This window comes from Thermobia domestica, chromosome 11 (assembly GCF_964235325.1).
Source record: "Thermobia domestica chromosome 11, izTheDome1.hap1.1, whole genome shotgun sequence".
NCBI classification, from domain to species: domain Eukaryota; kingdom Metazoa; phylum Arthropoda; class Insecta; order Zygentoma; family Lepismatidae; genus Thermobia; species Thermobia domestica.
In genome coordinates this window covers 43,005,476-43,027,394 of record NC_137464.1, presented here as the reverse complement: position 1 = coordinate 43,027,394, position 21,919 = coordinate 43,005,476, and the positions used below count along the sequence as shown (strand labels likewise).

Genomic DNA, 21,919 nt, shown 5'->3' with positions numbered 1-21,919 from the left:
AGCGACACAGGAACTTGTTTTCGTGTCTTCTCTGCACAGGGACCGTATAAGAAGTTTACCTAAAGATAAACTTAGGATGCTAATTACTCCTGCTGTGGAACAAATCTAGGTTTTTCTTTCGCATCGAAAGTGGTAACATGAAAGCTACGTATTATTTAGCCATAAGGCAGGACAAGAAAGAAGATTGTGAAACGCTGGACTTAACGTTTAGAATATCATTTGAGCATAATGTGAAGATGATAATTTTGTGAGGCAGTGGCAATAGACTAGTAGTAACTCAGGTCAGGCTTTAAATCACAAGCCGCAATCCCTCGTCGACTCAAGAGTTACTGAAGCAGTGATGACTTCGGGAGATGACTCTGGTGGAAATTTCTCCCCCGGAGCATATGCACTGTTATGCTTAACTTGGATTACAAATACGAGTATTTTCACACCAGTACATTCAACAGCCATGTATAGAAAGTTACTCCGGGGAGAACTGTTCCGAAATCCTCACTCCACTGAAGACCATGGCTGATTTAAACTGTCCTTAAAGTTTCTGTGTTCATATCCCTGCCGTAAAGGATTAAATAGAATATTGAACTCAGATTAATTAGGTAACCATGGAGACAAGTGTCCTTATTGGAACGATCTTTCTTAAAATGACTAGCGTGCACCCATTTGGTATACATGGTTCCGGGTTCGATTCCAGTGGTAAAGCATTAAAACTTCGAACACATTACGGAGGTTCGACCTTAAACTGAAGTCCACGTCTCATATAGATTTAGCGCTGAAAAGGGAGGCTTCCTTCAATAAACAAAACAAATTTAGCGCTGAAAAGGAAGGCTTCCTTCAATAAACAAAACAAATTTAGCGCTATAAAGAAAGGCTTCGTTCAATAAACAGAACAAATTTAGTGCTGAAAAGGAAGGTTTCCTTCAATAAGCAAAAAAAAAAAAAAAAAAAAAAAAAAAAAAAAAAAAAATAGCGCTGAAAAGGAAGGCTTCCTTCAATAAACAAAACAAATAACAAAAAATCAACGGAATAAATGCAAAATTGGAAGGAGATACGTAATAACATTTCTGACGTGACTAAATTGACATATAATAACATTTATTATCTGTTTTTCTTTCTGTGTGGTGTTGATCTTCAGGCTACTTAGTCATAGAGAGTTATGTAGTTAGTTAGCTTGAGCTCTTAAAATATTAATCACGAATCTACATCTAAAAGCTTTATTAAATTATTTGTTACATTACTATCATCAGAGAAGAAGCTACAAATAAATGATAAATGGGAGTATGAAGGGGATATAAATATTTTAGAGCAGGACATTTCGAACATTGTCTTATTACGTTACCGTATCAAATTTCTCACATATGCCCGTTGTGCGAATGTTATATTTTATGAAAGTAGTTGCTAATGTATGTTTTCACGCTAGCATGAAGTTTGCAGTAAATTTTTGTCAAAATATTTTCATTGAAACGACGCCTTTATTCACATAGTTTGAGAGTGAAACAATTGATACGAAGCTGTATGTTCAAGAGGCTATATAAGAGACATCTAAAGAATGTATGTTAACTTACACAACAAAATATCGTGACCGAATTTTCAGACCTTGTTTAATGAGCTATATACTTTCGTAAAAAATAATCTATGCCGTGAACTTAAACTTTGGAAACTCATGCTTTATATGGAAACTTGGGTACTTTCTTTGAAAGTTAAGTGTGTATCGAAAGATGGAAAGAAAAGAATTCAAGTGTTTCTTTGGAGTTTCGGTACATTACCTGTCTAATGATTCTACTAAATCAAACACTTGTACGTACATCGCCGATATAGAAACGGCGTAATCCCCTAAGACCGGCCCATTTCTGGCGAATGGAAGTTTTCTTGTAGTAAGAATATCATCTAATCTAGACCTCTATAGTAATCTGGCGTGGATGTCTCAAAAATGTGTCGTAAAAGCAAGGTCTTGTCTCGAAACGTGTCACGTAAATGTTGTTTCGCCTAGTCTCATTCGTAAACCTATCGGGACCCAAATTCGTTTGGCGGAGGGATATCATGTTGTTTTGAATCCATGTTAAGCTGTAGGTTTACCCTTCATCTAATCTGAGTGCTAATATTGAATTTAAACTCCGAAAAACAAATTAACCATTCACAAAAGTCACAATTAGACAATGTTGGAAAAGGCCATCTGAGAATCATTATAAATGTTTTCTGATATGTGACACCCATCTACCAACGAAAGAGATGGTTATGAAGTTTATAAGGTTTAACAATAATTTAAAAAAAAAAAACTGTTTCATTCTTTCAGTGGTACTTCTAGATTTCTTGAGTGGACCCAAGTGTGTCTCAGATTATTTATCCTTTCTGATGATGAACTCGCATGGTTGTATAGTTAGCGTACGCGTCTTTTAGAGCGGGTGTCCCAAATTCAATTCAAGGCGGAAACTCATGTGGTTTATTTGTTCATTTGTTTACACATATTTCTAAACATTACCGGCATCTATAGCCTCAAGTCCGCCACGTATGAAGGGTGACTTTTCTCGGCGAGTACAGTACCCGCGGAAGGGGGAAGGAAAGAAGTGAACTGGAACCTGTTTGTTAGTTACCACTGACATTTGCCTGGTATGATTAAGGAAAACTAGGCTGACCTGAAAGAGGTATTCTACCTTCTCAACTAAGTGTCTCCCATTAGGAATCGAACCCGGGACAGCTCGAACCAAAGACATCATTAGCGAGTACATTACATGGAGCCATTTATGTGATTAGGCTCCGACTGTAAGTTCTAAATGCACGCCTCATGTAGCCTCGGTGCATCGATGCTACATTCTAATCCAACTAACCAGCCAAATGTAATTGTAGGCTTTCAGCTAAACGAATACACAAATCTACTATTCAGATTAAAAATAATGACCCTGAAGTTGATGTACTGTTCTTATTGAACCTGATTTCTGACGCTTTGAAGTTGTAACAAGTGCTGCTAAAGCTCCAAGGATTGTATCCAACAATAGTATGATCTTGTGCAGGATTCTTTAGTTTTGTACGTTTCCTGTAAAATATATCCGAGAGTGCAACACTGAAACCTCATGGTTGAAGAAGCCTAGGGCACCTTGCAGCTTTCGAAGTTACAATTCCGTTTCCGTTTCAGGAATCGATCACGAATCTGAAGGATGACCTCAAGAGGCTACCGGCGTATCGAGAGGAACGTAGCACGGGTCAGTCCAAGAACAAGGAAAAAATCCGATCGAGAGAGAAAGAGAAATAAAGAAAAGGAAAGAGAAAAAAGTGAAAGAAAAACGAAAATGGGATTGGAGGTAAAAGAGGTAAATGGAAGCGAAGAATCAAAATCTTTTTAGGGAGTTTACGAAGATCTTTTGGCAAAATGTCCTATGTAAATCCTTCTGACGTGCTCAACGAGAATGCAAAAACAGAACCCGAGGCTGACAGATAACAAAAATAGCAAAAGAAATTGAATTTACATTTTTACATTGAAGAATGATAAAAGAAATATCAATAAACAGTAAATATAAATTGAAATGTAAATGAACATACATATATTACTGTAAAAGAAAAAAAAATAGTAAAATTCCGAATCTTAACAGCGTAAGTCATTTTTGTTTCTTTAATATACTCATGCATGTAAGGAATTTTTTTCTGTTTTCTTTGAAATGGAAGAGCTCCGTCCTGGCTGAACTGTTAGCGCACGTTCCTTTGGCGTGGAACACCTGATTTCGATTCCCGGTGGGAGCTCATGTGGTTCGGATTCCACGTTAAGCTGTAGAGGTTCACGTTTCATATATAGATTTGCTACTGAAAGGGACACTAAAATCAAAATCACTTTGAAATGAACTGGGAATAGCGGGCTCACGAGACGAGACATGGGGGCATGTGGTAGCACAGTCGTCGAGCGTTCACCTCTGCTGTGTGGAGTCCCTGGTTGATGCCAGCTCGCGCCAAGTTGACTTTGTCGTGGACAAACACAATATATATGTGTGTGTTTCCTCGTGGTTCTCTCGTTTTCTCCCACTTTCTTCATTTCATTCATTTCTCATCATCACTGTCTCCTTTAACCTTGCCACCATAATCGTGTGACGTAAAACTCAAAAGATTTCATTTCATTTTTTGAGATGAGACATTTTCCGTCTCGTTTTCGAGTCAAATATCGAGAAACCTATATTTATAGATTCGAAACAAGACAAGAAATATAGCAATCCTTGTTTTTTAACACGAGAGAAGAAAATTTCACGAGTCTTTGAGAGCCGTACTTCTTCACTGAAGTGTTAGATGTCAAACACTGTTTTACTGTTACGTGGTTTATAGTAAAAAGAAAAGAAACTATAAATTGATAAAGTAAATGTATGATCTCAATGAAGATGGATGTTTATCAACGTTTAAAGGCACATAATATTCAAATAAAAAAAATATGATTTAAGTGGTGGTGTGCTGTTGTGACACGAAAGGATTCTGATTAAGAAACAAAAAACCTCAGTCCATAAGTTTTGCACATAAATTTTACAAATACGATTCAGTGCGAGACGAAAAAGTATTTTTTGTTTTCGAGAATTGGGGCGAAAACGAACTGATCGTGAATTGAGACTAAACGAGACTTGCACAAGATTCGCAAGACGAGATGAATAAACCTTATTTCTCTTTTCGTCTCAACTCTTTTCAACACTAATTAGAAATTTAATGACGTGATGATTTTTCTAATGTCTTTTTCTTTTCTAGTTTCATTTTAAAATTTGAACTAGCTGAACTTGCGCTGTCTACTCAGCGCATCGTTCAGTTAAGACAATGAATCTCCCTCCCACTGTGCATGTCTCCTTACTCACACAAATAAAGGATACGAGAATCACAAAGGAAGTGAATTGCTATGTATAGATGTTGGAGTGAGTAGCAAATGTGGAGAGGTAACTTGATATCAAGTGGAAATATTTTTTTCGAATAATTCCATATCCATCCGAGTACGTTTCGATGAGCCTCTTGAGGTCTTTGAAGTTGCCAGCACGCAATAGGTTTTGCCATTCAGATTTAAGCAAGGGGCGCGGTGGCTCAGTGGTAGAGCGTTCACCTCCGGTGCTTGGGGTCCCTGGTTCAATCCCAGCTCACGCCGCGTGGACTTTGTGGTGGACAAACACCCTGCTCTAGGGTTTTCTCGGGGTTCTCCCGTTTCCTCCCACTTTCTTCATTCCACCATTTCTCTCATCTCTCATCATTACCGTCTCCTTCAGCCTACCCGGCATAACCGTGGGACATAAAACTTAAAGATTTCATTTCATTTCACTTCAGATTTAAGCAAAGCGCCTGCAATGTCCGCCAACCCGCCATACACAATTTCTCTACTGGTTGACTATCACCGTAGTTTCGGCCTGCAACAATGTTAATCTTGTGGGCTGAGTATGGCGGGTTGGTTCAACGATTCCTAAAATGTTGAAAAGATCAATAACGACACGGTTTTTGAAAATTTGAATGAGAACTGGACAATCTACACAAAATTTAGAATCGTCCAGTGAAAACGGTATTTTTCCAGTACTTGTGGTTTTCGAGATCTCATTGTCGAAAAGGTTGGAGACAAACATATAAACTTAACATTTTAATATATAGACTAGCTTAACCTGGGCACTACACAGCGCGTTATTCGCATATGAGTATGAATCTTCTTGTCATTCCTCACAACATCTATACACGTCCCTTTACAGACAAAAGTGAAAGACATCTTGAGAAAAATCGACAAGGGATACCTTAAAGGGGAGATTTTTTTTTCAATATCTCGCACCGTTTGCAAGATTTGAGCTTACTTGCGGTTGGAGTTTCTAATTCATGTATGATGAATTATCTTTCTTCTTGTAGGCATTATGTAATAAGCAAATACATTACACACACAATTATAATGTCACTGATATATGGTGTTAATTAGCCAAAACACACTAAACAATAAAGATCCATCTTAGACTGTAGAAATGGTCATCCTTCGTTTTTCATTATCATTTAGGCATGAAAAAATGGCTGAGACATATACTACCCCTGTATACAATTATGTGTATAACACGTAGGATATGGTGTTTTTTTAAATTTCAACACTTCCAGTGTAGTTTTAAAAATGTAATAAAGAAATAACTGCCATGTTTTGTAAATATTCAATCAGAACTGGACAATCTACACAAAATTTGAAACCGACCAATGAAAACGACACGTTTCTAGCACTTGTGGTTTTCAGATGTCATTGTCGAAAGGATTGGAGACAAACATAAATTCTTCTTTGGAGACAAAAATATAAACCTAGCATTTTAAGGTATAGTTTGTCTGTTAATTTACTATTACTTTCATTGAATTTGATTATTAAATATTAAACATTACATATATCGAAATTTTTCATGAAATCTTATATATAAAAGAGAACGTACAAAATCCTTTGTTCCCTCATCACGCTAATACGGCTGAACCAATTTCTTTTATTTTTGGGGGGTTATTAGGATTTGGACCCTAGATGGTTTTTATCATATCACTTTAATTTTTAATTACCAGTGTCTTGAGATAATTGACCATTCAAGTGTCCATAACGTACAAATCCTTTGTTAGTTATTCATCATAGGTAAAAATAAACGTATTTATATGCAACCCGCATGACCGTGTCACTCGGCGGGTTAACATAAATGACAGGCGATATAATGTTAACATTTACTGCAATCTAATATGGTTTTTATCATATCACTTGAAAGCGAAAAAGTAAAAATTATCTAAGTAACAAAGTTTATTGCGTTCCGGGGTGACCGCAGCGAAGCGGGGCGGGTTAACATAAATGACAGGCGATATAATGTTAACATTTACTGCAATCTTCTATGGTTTTTATCATATCACTTGAAAGCGAAAAAGTAAAAATTATCTAAGTAACAAAGTTTATTGCGTTCCGGGGTGACCGCAGCGAAGCGGGGTGAACGCTGCTAGTAATATATATATTGCATTGGAAGGAAGGAATATAATAGATTGGAAGGATAAATAAGTATACTATTAAATCATTCAAACTTAGTTCATTTCAAAGTAAACAAAAAAAAATAATAATAATTGCCCGTATAAATATCAATAAGCTTAAACGCAAAAATTTTGCATTCATTAAGCACAGTTATTATATGTTAATATCTTCTCTGCAGCCTATGATATCTCGTAACACATTTAAAAATACTGATGGCAAAATAATAGATTACGGGTGTGGCATCTAAACTCAGCCGACAAATTAGTTAATGGTTGCTGCGGTATATAAACACACAATCTTAATAAAAGGGACGTGTGTGGTTTATAAGCCTCGTTTGCCATTAACTTGTCAAATAAGTTATTCATTACTCAATCATAGACTTGGATGGCTGTTGTGTAGTTCATTTTTCTCGTAATTTTCGCATAGAAATGAGTCTCCTTGAGCCATCAATTTTTATTTACACAGATACAGTTTTACCAGATTTAATCGCGTACGAAACAGTTTTTTTTTTTCAATTTTCGATTTGAGGAGGGATTGCGGATCACACGTTCTGGAGGTTCAAAAAGTATAGAATATCTCAGAAACCCATTAAGTTAGACAACCCAATATACTAATCTGTATTACAGGTTGCAGATTGTTCGGAAACTTCTGCTACTAAATAATATTCTTATTCAGGGTAGTTCTTAAATTTTAGTAAGTCTTATACGCCAATTAGCCTGAAACCAAAAACTAAATATGTTCAAATTACGTTTTTGATTTTATAGCTACGGTATGCCTCAAATTTATATTCAAAAGTGTTCCGAAATTTTACTTCGGCATGTTCCTCCTTCCCTGTCCTTTCCTTCCTTCTGGTGTTTAAAAGAAATCGGCAATTACTATTACGACAAACGCTTCTCAATTATTATCATAATAGCTGCTATCTTCGAAATATTTAACCGGCGGGAGCTCACGTGGTTCGGATTACACGTTAATCTCTAGCAATAGGTCCATGTTTTATGTAGTCTAGGTGCTGAAGGAGACGATAAACTCAAATCAAATCTAAAACTTGGAATAGATACTTAGGTATATAGTGACAAAAAGCAATCATATTGCAGACAAATAGATTGTTTGATAATAGTGTTCCAAATAACTTAGAAAACTAATTTGTTTCCTAGTTACAGGGTGCTACACTATAAAATTGGAGGGTAACAAGATTGACTAATACGCCAAACATTTAGATGGAAGAATGATGGGAATTTTTGTTTCCGAAGTGTATATGTTGATGATAGAATTGTTATCGTGTGTATCTATTTCCAATTTATGAACTTATTTATATTATCAAATTTCATAAATGTTTTCAAATCTTAAGTGCAAATCTCTGAAATACAGGGCCTCCGGTTTCCCGGTTCACCCTATGTAAAGGCCTCTAGTGTCTACATCAAATATATGGTTGCTTTACTTTCATTCTGGAATTTAATAAGTTATCGAACTGGATATATTACTTACAAAAAACCGAAATCGAATCAAAATGCACTTTGTTTCATGTAATATTTCCATCTAATTGAGTTAATATCAAGAAGTTCGTCTTTTGTAGTATTTACGTAGCTATATGTAACTCGTCGTATAGGAGTTTCATTAGCCCCTGCATGTCGCTTCTGTTCCACGCACGAGCCACTCAAATCATGGTTAATTGAAGGATTAGAAACGGCAGAGAAGGGGTTTTAAAGAAAAGTAGAGAAGGATCTGCTTATAGAATTAGAGTGAGAATTCTAGAGGAAGTTGGAAAAGAAAAGGCTGAGAGAGAGAAGTCTGGAACAATCAGAAGAAAAAAAAAAAGGAACGAAGAAAATAGTTTGAAGGGCGAAACTCTTGTAAACAGACCTTTTTACCATCATTCTTCTTCAGAAAATGTGTAGGCATTGACCAAGCAAAGAAACAAGAAACATGACTGGTCTATGCCCCTTCTTTATAGATATACAGGGTGTTTCAGAACAACAACGACAACGTTTGGGAGGTGATTCCTGACACTAAGATAAGACAAAAAGTACAGACCAACCTCAGTGCACAACTGCTTTCTTTCGGCATTATAGGCTGCCAAAACATGAAAAATTAACTTTAAAGGTCCATATCTTCAAAACTATGGGACCTATCGTAAGCAGGTCAAGACTTCACTAGGAATTTATATGTGCCTTATCCAAATATCCAAGTTTCACAATCCTGTGGTATATCCACAACAACTTTTATAGAGGTAGTTGGTGACTACTTCAAATTATATACCCGTAACCAAATTCCCTTTACAAAATTGTTCCGTAAATACCTTAGAATTCTGAAACATGTATTTTTGGATAGTGCACATATTAGTTCTTGAGTGGTCTTGATCCGACTACGGTTGTCCCATAGTTTTGGAGCAATGGACCTTCAGAGTTTATTTTTTCATATTTTCGACAGCCTGTACCTCTGAAAGGAAGCATTTGTGCCCCTAGATTAGTCTATACTTTTTGTCTTATCTTGATGTCAGGAATCACCTCCCAAATGTTGTTGGTGTTGTTTTGAATCACCCTATATATTACACAAGCACTGAGGGTTGTCGCGATGGCTTAGTACTAGAGCATTCACCTCTCGTGCATAAGATTCTTGGTTCGATCCCAGCTCGCGCTAAGTAAACTTTGTGGTGGATAAACACCTTGTGCATGAGTTTCCTCGGAGTCCTCCCGTTTTCTGCCACTTTCTTCATTCCATCATTTTTATTCGTTCCACCATTTCCTTTATTTATCATCATCATCGTCTCGTTTAGGCTAGCCGACATAATTACGGGACGTAAAACAAAGATTTTTACAAGCACTGTGTTTCCAATCTTCCAAGCAACAATATCTAATTTGTAAAAACAAATATAATGAAATTTGTAGTTTTATGTCCATCGATTATGTTATTTAGGCTGAAAAGACGAATGGTTAAGGAAGGTAAATGAGAATGAAGGAATTGAGGGAATAAGAATGTAACAAGAAATAGGAGGGCTCTGAGAAAAACCTACGGACACACTATTGTCCACCACAATCTCACTTGGTCAGAAATCAAATCAGAGACCCGTAGCATCAGAGATGGGGTCCTACCGAGCCAAGTAGCCAACTTGTATCGAGCTGAATTATTGCTGTGATAATGAATTAAATACGAGGGAAGACTACTATTTTCATGAACGCTCGTGGTAATCGAAGGTAAAATGCAAATCATGTAAGGATTGTTAGAAACTGAGAACTTAGGAGCATACCGTGAACACTATAATAGTCTGTAGCTTTATTTATTAATTTTTTTAAAGTTATAACTAGTGCAAAGTACAGTGTATAGAATTTATGAATTTAAGAGATATCATCCCTTAGTCTTATCATATGAGCATCCTTATGAACGCAGATATGATCAAAATATTGCATATATACGGAATTGTCGACATAAAATGAATATTTTTGTTGTTTTTTAATAATGTGTTGGACATTTCAGTGAATATAATGGTAAAGTTGAATTGATTTTGCTTCCTTTTTTTAGCACCACGAGGCTATATGAAACATGCACCTTCAGTTTAATGTGAAATTCGAACCATCGCAGTGCGTTCAAATTTCATCATTTCATGATGGTGTGCACACTAGCCAGTACACGTGGAGAAAAAGTACCCTGTGATCTAGAAGGGTTCTATATTAACCTGGTAATTTCTGAAACAAGTGTCTGGCAGTAAAATCTGCTATCCGACGAACGAACAAAGTGAGCTTTAGGACACATACATCTCCACGCTTGTACGGGAAACGTCGCCATCTGTCCTATGTATAATTTATTTCTGAAGAACAACTTGCCATAATGTTTAGTACAAACTTGGCAACATCGCATTCAAAGCTCCTTTTTACATGTGCTGAGACAAAGTGTGGTGAAACACAAAAGAATAAAAAGCTAGTGGGTTTTGATTTAAAACACAGATGTTCTCTGTGACAAATAATCCTTTCAATGAACGACAAGAGACAAGAAATCTAAGGGCGATTATACGAGGATATTTCCAAAAATTCCCGGCTTGACACTGAAATATCACGCCATAAGCAGTTCATGGCATACAGTGGCATCTACCAAAAAATAATGTATTACTTTCAACTATCTAGCTGTATCAGTTCATTGAAGGTATTCATTTGAATCAGTCGCTTTGCGTTGATCTCGCATGCTAAAACGACAATACTCCAGTTCACACAATTGTTGTTGCCAAGGCTATTGTCAAGCTTGCAGTAAAACACTGTAGATTTTGCCAAGGCTGCAGTAAAACACTGTGGATACTACCAAAGCTGCAGTAAAACACTGTGGATTTTGCCAAGGCTGCAGTAAAACACGGTATATGTTACAAAGGCTGCAGTAAAATCCTGTGGATTATGCCAAGGATACAGTAAAACACTGTGGCTTTTGCCAAGGCTGCAGTAAGATACTGTGGCTTTTGCCAAGGCTGCAGTAAAACATTTTGGCTATTGTCAAGCTTGCAGTAAAACACTGTAGATTTTGCCAAGGCTGCAGTAAAACACTGAGTTTTGCCAAGGCTGCACTAAAATACTTTGACTTTTGCCAAGGCTGTAGTAGAACACTGTGGCTTTTGCTAAGGCTGCAGATAAACACGGTGGCTTTCAGAAGATTCAACACTCAACCTACTGTATAGCCCAGATTCAGTATTGCAGCTTTGGCAACAACAGCTGTGTGGACTGGGGCATTCCTATGCAGCACGCTTCCAACGAATTGACGCAGCAATATAGTTTAAACTTGTACATTATTGCTTTCTTATGTGGCACTATAGACTATAAACTGCTTATTACCAGTGGCGAAGAAACTTCTATAAATACCCTCATAGATGCTATTGTTAAGAGTAATTGCTAGCATTCACTCTTCCATGCTTTGTAGTGGAGTCTATGAATCTCTGGGTCTTGCTAGTGTCCATATCTTTGGGTAATATTCTAAAATATGTAATTTATGTTTTTGACTTTGTGTTAGTGTAACTAGTTACATTTGCTCTTCGTTTCGTTTTTGCAGGATCTTCGTCTCCAATGCCCATGAACCCCGTATTAACAGGTTTAATAGCTACGGCTGTGGCCTTGCTGATTATCGTATTCGTGGTGGTAATAGCATTATACAGGCGACATAGAAGAGGGCGAAGTATACCAAAGCAAGAACCAATAGATGAAAACCCGCCAATTATACCGCTCAATGCCACAACGGCAGTGGATCATTTAAGTGACGAAACGGACCCGGATGTAATTCCAAACAAACATGGTAAGCAATTTTTCTTCCTCTCTCTGTATCTTTGAAAAGCTTTAGAATTTAACACATTTAGTCCTAAGGTGTTTAGATACGTAATGACTTAAAATCCTAGACATTTTTAGTGTTTTTAAAAAAGTGTAAATTTTATTTATTTATTTATTTTGTTTAAATATACAAGGTTTCTACATAAAATAAAGACAATTTCTTGACCCTTATGAAATATATATTAGTTTAATAAATATAATAAGAAGCTCTACACGCGCATTTAACCCATTGACACATACATGGGACACCATGCTCTAATGGTTAGAACATTAGACTCACATCCACGTGTTTGAGCTCCTCCGTGGCTAAGCGGTTAGCGTACGCGCCTTTGGCGTGGGAGACCCGGGTTCGATTCCCGACGGGAGCTCATGTGGTTCGGATTCCACGTTAATCAGTAGGTCCACGTCTCATATGAAAAAGACGTTAAACTCAAAATCAAGTCAAGTCAGGCTGACCACGTTCTTGTCGCTAGGCTGGACGTAGTTCAGCCAGTCGCTCATAGATGGCGTTGGAGCGGCTCAGGCTTTCAAATGGGCTTTTGTGCTCAGTGTTTTTTCATTGGCACTTAGACGGAGCCTTTTTCATTGATTTTTTTCAGAAAAATCGACACAATGCACGTTATATCTTATAACCATTAACTGTAAACGTTAAGGGCACTTACAGTGGTTCAGTGGTAGCGTACTTACCTCAGGTATGTGGAGTCCCTGGTTCGATCCCTAAGCAAGTAAATTCATGATGAACAACATCGTATCTCTACTCCCATTTCTCGTTCTACTCCCATTTCCTCCACTTTTTCATTCCACCAATTTATCAATTATCATTCACTTGCTTTAATCATTTTCCCTAGCTTAAAGTGCATACTTCTGGGAAGTTAAACTGAATGAGTTCATTTCATTTTACTAAAAATGTTGAGAACTTTCCTGTAATGTTTTGCAAGAAAATAATTGGCAAAAACTACTATGAAATATATTTTTCGATATGATTAGTCCTATAAAATATGCTCCATGTGAATTTATGCAGTAATCGACAACAACATGATACTTCAATAATTAGGGATTATGTGGTATTTCTTTATAATTTGTATAGTTTCACACGAAACCTACCTTTCTTAGAAGACGCAAGAGGCCAAGACCTCTAAACTTCTCAAATCTTTCATCCACTGACACGTCTCAACCTACCTTATATATTTTTAGGAACTCATTTTCCAGGTAATTTAGAACAAGCTTAATTATTTTTAGCCCCATGGTCAGAACATGCATCATCCAAAAGATGAAGAAATCTACTTATATTCACAAAACGTTCGTAAGTCATCGTGTTACCGAATATTTTTGTTTTAATAACATTTCATGTACTCCAATATTTCCTGATTGAAGATTTCTTTATTTGTCCCATAAGAATGCACAAAGCAATATATGGTTTTATTTTGTCCACGGTGCATTTTTCAATCTGCTTTCACCTTGCTTCTATTTGGACCTTTTAGAATTTTATCTTATGCATATTCATTTGATTCAGTCGTGATCATGAAGAAATATTTTGCAGTACTTGCAACTACTGAAGGATTCTCTCCTAATCTTCTTGCAATTAAACCAATCTTCTTGTAACTACTGAAGGATCCTCTCCTAATCTTCTTGCAACTACTGAAGGATTCTTTCCCAATCTTCTTACAACAAAATCAACCTTCTTGCAACTACTGAAGGGTTCTTTCCCAATCTTCTTACGGCAAAATCAACCTTCTTGCAACTACTGAAGAATTCTTTCCCAATCCTCTTACAACAAAACGAATCTTCTTACAACTAATGAAGGATTCTTTCCCAATCGTCTTACAGCAAAATCAATCTTCTTGCAACTACCGAAGAACCTTTCCCAATCTTCTTGCAACAAAACCACCCATCAAAGGAAGAGCATTGAGTCCTGTATTTTCACTGACGTTACTGTCCCTATCATTATTATTCTATTTATTGTCATCTACACAATTTGCTAAACTCGAAATATTATTTTTTAAGTCCAAATTGCTACTCACATCGCTAAGTAGTAGCGCTTCAATTTCGCTTTAATTTATGCGCTAAGTGATATTTAGGGTCCCAGATTCGACCATAGTGTACCCAGGGAGTTTGCGGTTAAAAGACACCGACCGTGTGCATGTTTTTTCTCGGAGTTCTCCAGTTTTCTACCCCTGTCTTCATTATGTTTATCATTATGGTTAGCCTCGAAGCAGAAACATGACATTTAAAAAAGAATCTTTGAGCATACAATACACCAATGACACTTAAATTTGTATGCTTTCTCTGAAATGTATTGATTAATTGCCCAGAAGAAGGTGAGGTTGAATAAAATTTACTACAGGATACAGAACTGAAGTGGGATACTTTTCCCCCTGAAATACGAGTTGAGAATAGTAGGCTTCTATCGTACGAAAGCGTTAGTGTGAGACGACAATTTCAAAACAGAAGAGTTATTATTAATTATTCCCTCTTACCCAACGAAACTATTTTCTCAAGACCTGTTCGTAAATGAGAAATCCCCACCACAATTTTGCATCGACATTTTATTTCATATACTAATTTATTATGCCATTAATATTTAAAATACTCTTTATTGTCAACGTCTCGGTTGAGCTGTTAGGGGCCAGGGTGGCTCAGTGGTAGAGCGTTCACCTCTGGTCCTCAGTTCATGCCAGCTCGCGCCAAGTGGACTTTGTGGTGGACAAACACTCTGTACGTGGGTTTGCTCAGGGTCTCTTGTTTCCTCCCACTTTATTCATTCTACTATTGCCTTTACTTCTCATCATCACAGTCTCCTTTAGTCTAGCCGGCATAATCGTGGGACGTAAAACTAAAAGATTTCATTTTTCATTTTCTGTGAGCTGTATGTTTTCAGATTAAATAGCTTTCAATGCTCAATCTCTCTTCTTCACGTTTGTCTTCGGATTCGTAGATCTATATGAAAACGCTTTGCTATTTGTATCCTTGCCGTTAGAATATAAATGTATGTAGGATACATGAGTCTAGCGCGTGAGAAAGTGCAAACCACAATCGTCGGAATGGTTAGTTGAGAAACGTGCCATTTTTTTTTCCTTTTTAGCCACTGTATCAGCCCACCATGAACTGTTACATATGAGTCAACACAAAGGATTTTTTTTTCATTTGTTTTTTTTACTATCATACCCAGCCCCAGAAAAACCGAGTGTTTTTTTTATTAAGGAACGAAAAAAGGGGAGAAGAAGGCGTAAAAGAAGATTATGCAGCATAACACCACATTCTTTGTGGTCATTGCCGGCCCATGTTTCTTGCACCAGGGTAAAAACGACACAGCTTCCCCTCCAGATCTGCACACACACACACTAATTCATAGGACATACATCCTTTAACACACTCACATGCTCTAACGCTTTTCTGCTAACGTAGCATCCCGGCTGGAAAACAAGAAAGCACGTTCCAGCTAACCTTTTTAGAAAATTTCTGGAATGTTTTTTGCTCTTCTGTATATATACACTATATATATACAGTTAGAAACACACACACTCTGGCTCAGTTTTAACCCACCTTTACATGGGTTATACCCAGCATCCTTACACACATACCTAAGCGTCCCTTAGATACTACTTCATCTCAACCTACAGTACTTTGGTCTTTTCTTTTGCGTTCTGGAAAAAAAAAATCTTAAAACACTCACATGGAAATCTCCACAAAACTTGTACGTGACATTACACGAATTTCATAACGCTGACTTGTGATTAGGTTTTTTGCCTCGGTTTTTTTAACTGCTTAAAAATGTGTTGTCTTCATTTTATGGTAGTAAAAGATAAGAAAGTCAATGTGTAAAAAAAAAAAAAAAAAAAAAATCGGAGACGCCTACGCTAATGTCTAAACATACAAATCTGCAAGCACATGTGATTAAAAAAAAAAAAAAAAAAAAACATGAACAAAGGTAAATAAAACAAATTTAACCGACTCAGCCGTCAAGCAAAATGACCCCTCTAACTCACCCTCCCTCTCTTCGCTAACGAAAGCTACTGTGTGACTGTCAGGTGAGGGTGAGACGAAAGTTAAGGGCAGGGCCAAAGACAGTAAAAATAACAGTAAATGTCGCCGTTAATTTTGTGGACGGCTTTTTATACACACCATTCGCTACACCCTTAACGACCTTAAGTTTTTACCCTTTCTTTCCCTCTTCTTCCTTCCTTCCACTCCCTCCTATCTCTCACACTTTCTCTTTTTTATCTACTTATTTTCTCGTTCCTTTTACAATCTTCTTTTATTTTTCTCGGCGTTCTTTGCTCCCCTTATTCCACAAGTTCAAGGGTAAGTGCGAAAACTGTCTGCCTAATTCTGTTACTTTTCCCTCTTGCGTTGTATTTAAGTTGACACTGAATAGAATTATAACGCCAATCTCCGCCCTTGTTTCATGTATAATAATCTAAAATTTCGTGTCTTATTTTTTTTTTAAAGTTTCAGTTTCTTGTGGTACTTTCGTTATTTGATGATAGTTTCTTTGTTAAACTTGTATTGTAAGATGATTTTCAAAAGTTTCGGATTGTTGTGATACATCATCACAGGCCCGTATCCACGGGGGGCTAGGGGGCCGGCCCCCTCTAAATTTTCAATGCCCCCTAAAATTTTCACGGTAGGCTTGCAAATGAACTATAATATGGTTGGGACGGGCCCCCCTAACTTCTACCGGGCCCCCTCTACATTTTTGGCTTGGCTACCGACCTGCATCATCATTATCGTACGTATTTTGTCTCACTTGCCCCAGCTGAGAAGCTTCCATGCTCTATGCTCTTCCACTAACCTCTTCGTGTACGGTTTTTCTCTTTTATACACAAAGTAGTTTATGAGTTATTTTTCTTAGCTCTTTATTCAAGGTCCCACAAAATAGTATTTTCTTCCTCCTAAAGGAATCTTTCGATTCCTATCCTTGCTTTTATTTCACGTTCACACTTCATGTTATCACTAATAATAGTATCCAGGTATCTAAAACAAGTCACGTGTTCCATTTTCTCCCCTCCTACTTGTATATTTGACACCGACCGCTTCGTTCCAATCACCATGGCTTTTGTCTTTCTAACATTTAATTTCATCCCGTATTCTTCACAGTCCTTCCTCAAGTTTTTCTAACATACAATATGCCATAAATGTTTTGGTTAGTTGATGATAGTTTTCTTTTTTAAACTTGTGTTGTAAGATGATTTTCAAAAATTTGGATTGTCGTGATATAATATGCTATAAGTTTTTCAGTTAATTGATAATAGCTTTCCTTTTTAAACTTGCATTAGTTCATTATATATATAGCAGGCTTACTGTACTGAACAGAATACCACGGAATCTAACATTTCCAATAATTTTAGGGCCGGATTTAGGTGGGTGCGAAGGTGCACGTGCACCCCCTTCGTTGTAAACATACAGTATCTAAAGTGAGGAGCTAGCAGTGAGCTTTGCAAAATCAATAGTTTAAGTTAATTTTCTGAAGGCTGAAGGAAAAGAATTCATTGAGAGCAGACACTTAGGATTTCCAAAGCAATTCCTCATTCACATCACAGATACCTAAACTTAAAAGTAATTCAAATGTACTGGTGGTTATTGGTGCACCCTCCCTCAGAGAATCCTGGATGCGGCCCTGTATATATATATATATATATATATATATATATATATATATATATATATATATATATATATATATAATACATTTTGAATATAGAAATAAATTGAATAACACGATTGAATGGTTGCCAGAAACGTCTGCGCACCATGCAAAAAGCGTTGTTCGGGGTTCATTTAAAACGGGTTTAAATGTATTTGTTCACTAAAAATTTAGGATAATGAATAACTTTAAAAATGGCAACAAAAATATTTTTAAAAACTAAATCAGTGATGGCCAAATGGCGGCCTGCGGACATGATATAACCCGCTAAGAAAACTCAAAAATGTATGATTTTCTTTTTTATTGTTTTTAACTCCATGTGTAACAGAAAATTTGTAGCTTTCAGAATATACCTTGAATGAGACTTTAGTTCTAGCTGTGAAAACATTTTGTTTAATCTTCCCAAACGTGATCTGTAAAGTAAAACGCCTATTTTGCTTTTTTAAATGCGAATTTCATAGAGATATTATCAAATATTTGCAGCTCAGCCTTCAATTGGGCTAAAAGTATACATAAGAAATAAGAAGCAGCATACGAAAAATATAACAAAAATTCATACCATGTACTCTTTTAAACACATTTAGCGAACCATAGCCTCGCGGCGGGAAAGAACGTTGAAAATGGCACTCAAGTGTGACTCCTATTTTGTTGTGGCCAGCAAAATGTGTTAGAAATTAGCCATCACTGAAATAAATAAGACGTTCTTCTTAAATTGTAAACTAAAGCTCTTACGTTCTATCTTACGTTCTATGTTTATTTCTTGTATGTTAAAGGTGACGGACAGTAATGGCAGTTTGGTTTTTATTAAATGAATGGGCGGTATGAGAATGCTAGAAAACCAATGAAACGATTCACATTATAATCTCAGATGGTTTAGGATCGAGTCAAAGACACTTCTCACCAGAAAAAATTAAATATTTAAGTTTTACGTCCCATGATTATGCCGACTAGGCTAAAGGAGACGGTGGTGATCAGAAATGAATGAATAAAGTGAGAGAAAACGAGAGATCTTTGAGAAAACTTACGAACACGGTGTTTGTCCACCACAAAACCCACTTAGTACGAGCTGGGATCAAACCAGGAATTCCACGTACGAAAGTTGAATGCTTTACCACTGTTGTACCGTGCCCCCTTACCTCTCACCACAGAGGTGAACGCTCTTCCACAGAGCCGCCTTTTCCTTATTCTTGAATTGTGGTTAATATCATCATATCGCGTCGCAAGCCAACACCCGATTTGTACAGAATTTTCGTCTATACATGCACACATGCTATGTAGTACTCTTATTTTGTTACTTTAAAAAAATTGAATGTGTAAATCTATTCGTAATTACAAGGCGCGTTCGGAAAGTAACCTTCGATTGGTCACTGTGCGTGACGTAGTGGGAGAAACGCTACCACCTTTGCACAGACATGCGCGGTAGACGTCTGCATCCAGCCGTCCGCCAAGTGCGAAGTGCAAGTCATTTTCTTTCGGCAAAATATTCGGCAGTAGCTATTCATCAGGAACTTTGTGCTATGTATGGACCAAGTGTGATGAGTGAAGGAGTTGCTCGTGAATGGGTTCGTCATTTAAAAGTGGACGAACAAACATTCATGACGAAAAGAGAAGTGGCAGACCATAAGTGGTCACTGATGAACTCGCTCTGAAAATTGAAGGAAAAGTTCGTTAAAATCAACATTTCACAATCTCGGAAGAAGTGGCTTGCATCTCAGCGCTTTGCATCTCAGCGCTTTGGTGATGATCAGAAACTGAAAGATGCGGTCACAGGCTGGCTTAAACCACAGGCCGGAGATTTTTATGCTGATGGTATTTCTGAGCTAATGCTTATAAATGATAAGTGCTTGAATGTTTATGGAAACTATGTTCAAAAATAGAGCAAAGAAGTAGCTTTTTCAGGTGTATATAATAAATTCGTCTTATTTATTTTGGTGTTTCTTTTCTAACCAATCGGAGGTTACTTCCCAAACTTCCAGGTTACTTTCCTACTTTGGTGTTTCTTTTTTTTAACCAATCGGAGGTTACTTCCCAAACTTCCAGGTTACTTTCCTACTTTGGTGTTTCTTTCTTAACCAATCGGAGGTTACTTCCCAAACTTCCAGGTTACTTTCCTACTTTGGTGTTTCTTTTTTAACCAATCGGAGGTTACTTCCCAAACTTCCAGGTTACTTTCCTACTTTGGTGTTTCTTTCTTAACCAATCGGAGGTTACCTCCCAAACTTCCAGGTTACTTTCCTACTTTGGTGTTTCTTTCTTAACCAATCGGAGGTTACCTCCCAAACTTCCAGGTTACTTTCCTACTTTGGTGTTTCTTTTTTAACCAATCATAGATTACTTTCCAAACGGCCCTCGTATGTGTAATAATAAAAAATCTCTTATTTTCTTCATCTGTATCATTATCACTATCATCTATAGGCTTGGATCATAGTGGGACGTTAAACTAAAGAAACATACGTATATCCACTAAATAGTATTTAAAAATCCGTGTTATTTAAGGTATTATGAAAAGTTACCAAAGAATACAAGGGAAGCTGAACTGAACTGAAAAGCTTCTGTCGTGCAAAGTTGTGGAACGCAATTTATGTTGTCGAACCGAGCCTGGCTCTGGCCAGGCATGGTCACCAAATATAACGACATTTAGTTCCTAGACGATCAGTTACTTGTCCACTAAATTTCGTTCAGATCCGACCAATGGTATACTGAGAAATAAAATACCACATACAATACAAGCCGAGTTTGTCCGTGACCGATACCGGTTATCAAACATAGTGATACTCATTCCTTAGAATATTGGCTACTTTCCCACCTCATATTAAGTTCAGATCCACTCAATAGTTACCGAGAAATTAAATACCATTTGTCGAAATGCTGTATTCCAGAATTGCTGATTTATGCTTGATCTAAGTGCATAGCATGTACGCATGTGTGAGTGTGCCTCAATGGTCCTGCAGGCAAGTTAACGCAGTGTGCTATCTTTTCTATGTCATCCTGCCCCATAATATCTTAAAATGTACTTTGACTGTTATTTACTAAACAAGATGGTAATCCCATGAGTGAAAGCTACTTGAAACACCGAAATATCGTATATCTTATTTCGGCCTCGAAAAACAAAAGTATATCTAGACTTTTTTCTATACGAGCCTCAACTATTCTGTCAATAAACTTATTTAAGGTGTGATCAAAAAGTACAGTTAATATAGTTGTACAATGATAGTTTTCAATGTTGTATCCATTTCAACTAGTAAGCCTGGTAGCCTAAACCTCTGGTACAGTCAACGTCGAGTTTGAACGAGTTCTGGCATGCTAGCAGTGTTCATAGTTAGAGGAAAATTTCTCTAATTTAGGGATATTTCAAGCTAAATTTAGCAAAAAGGAAAAAAGGGAATTTGAGAGAATAAAACGTAAAAAAAAAAAAAACAGGGAAATTCTGGCACTGACTGATTGACGAATATAAATACTTAAATTTTTCTTTATTCTTCACAAATAAACCAAAACAATGGCAATAATTTGAGTACATTTCGTGTGCAGTGGCTTATTTACGATTTTGTTTCAGTGGGGGCTTTGCTAACTTTATTCCTGAAAATGTGAACATTCTCTGCGAGATGTTTCGTTTACTTTAATATAGTAAATAAAATTTCGGGGGCCTTAAGCGCGGAAGCCCCCTTCAATACGCCACTGTTCTTATATATATATATATGTATGTTTGAGTGTTTGTGTGTCTTCAAAGTATGTTAGTTGGGTGTATTTTTTCTTTTTTAAAAAGAGTTAAAGAAAAAGTAACAAAAAATAGAAGCAAATGAAGAAAACAAGTGTGGTTCGCACTTTCTTTAACATGACTAAATTAATCTTATCACATAATTTATGTCATAGGAATTGGACACTCAACAAACTAGGGAACATTTGATAAGAGAAGGGAAAATTTTGTGTCATTCGAGGGGAATTTTCTTACCCAACTACGAATACTGCATGGTAGTTGGCTTCCAGAGGCAGAAGAGTGAAGACGTGTTAAGAATGTCTGTCGCGCGCTAACAT

The 21,919-nt window shown here is 36.8% G+C and overlaps 1 protein-coding gene across 2 annotated transcripts in view; it reads left to right on the top strand.

Moving 5' to 3' along the window:
- Positions 1-21,919, top strand: part of side-IV (sidestep IV transmembrane protein) — a 980,143-nt gene that overhangs the window by 940,399 nt on the left and 17,825 nt on the right. For both annotated transcript variants that reach the window (XM_081730407.1, XM_081730406.1), the window contains exon 12: positions 11,972-12,211. In XM_081730407.1, coding sequence (XP_081586533.1) covers positions 11,972-12,211 — 240 coding nt within the window. The remainder of the gene's footprint in view (positions 1-11,971; positions 12,212-21,919) is intronic.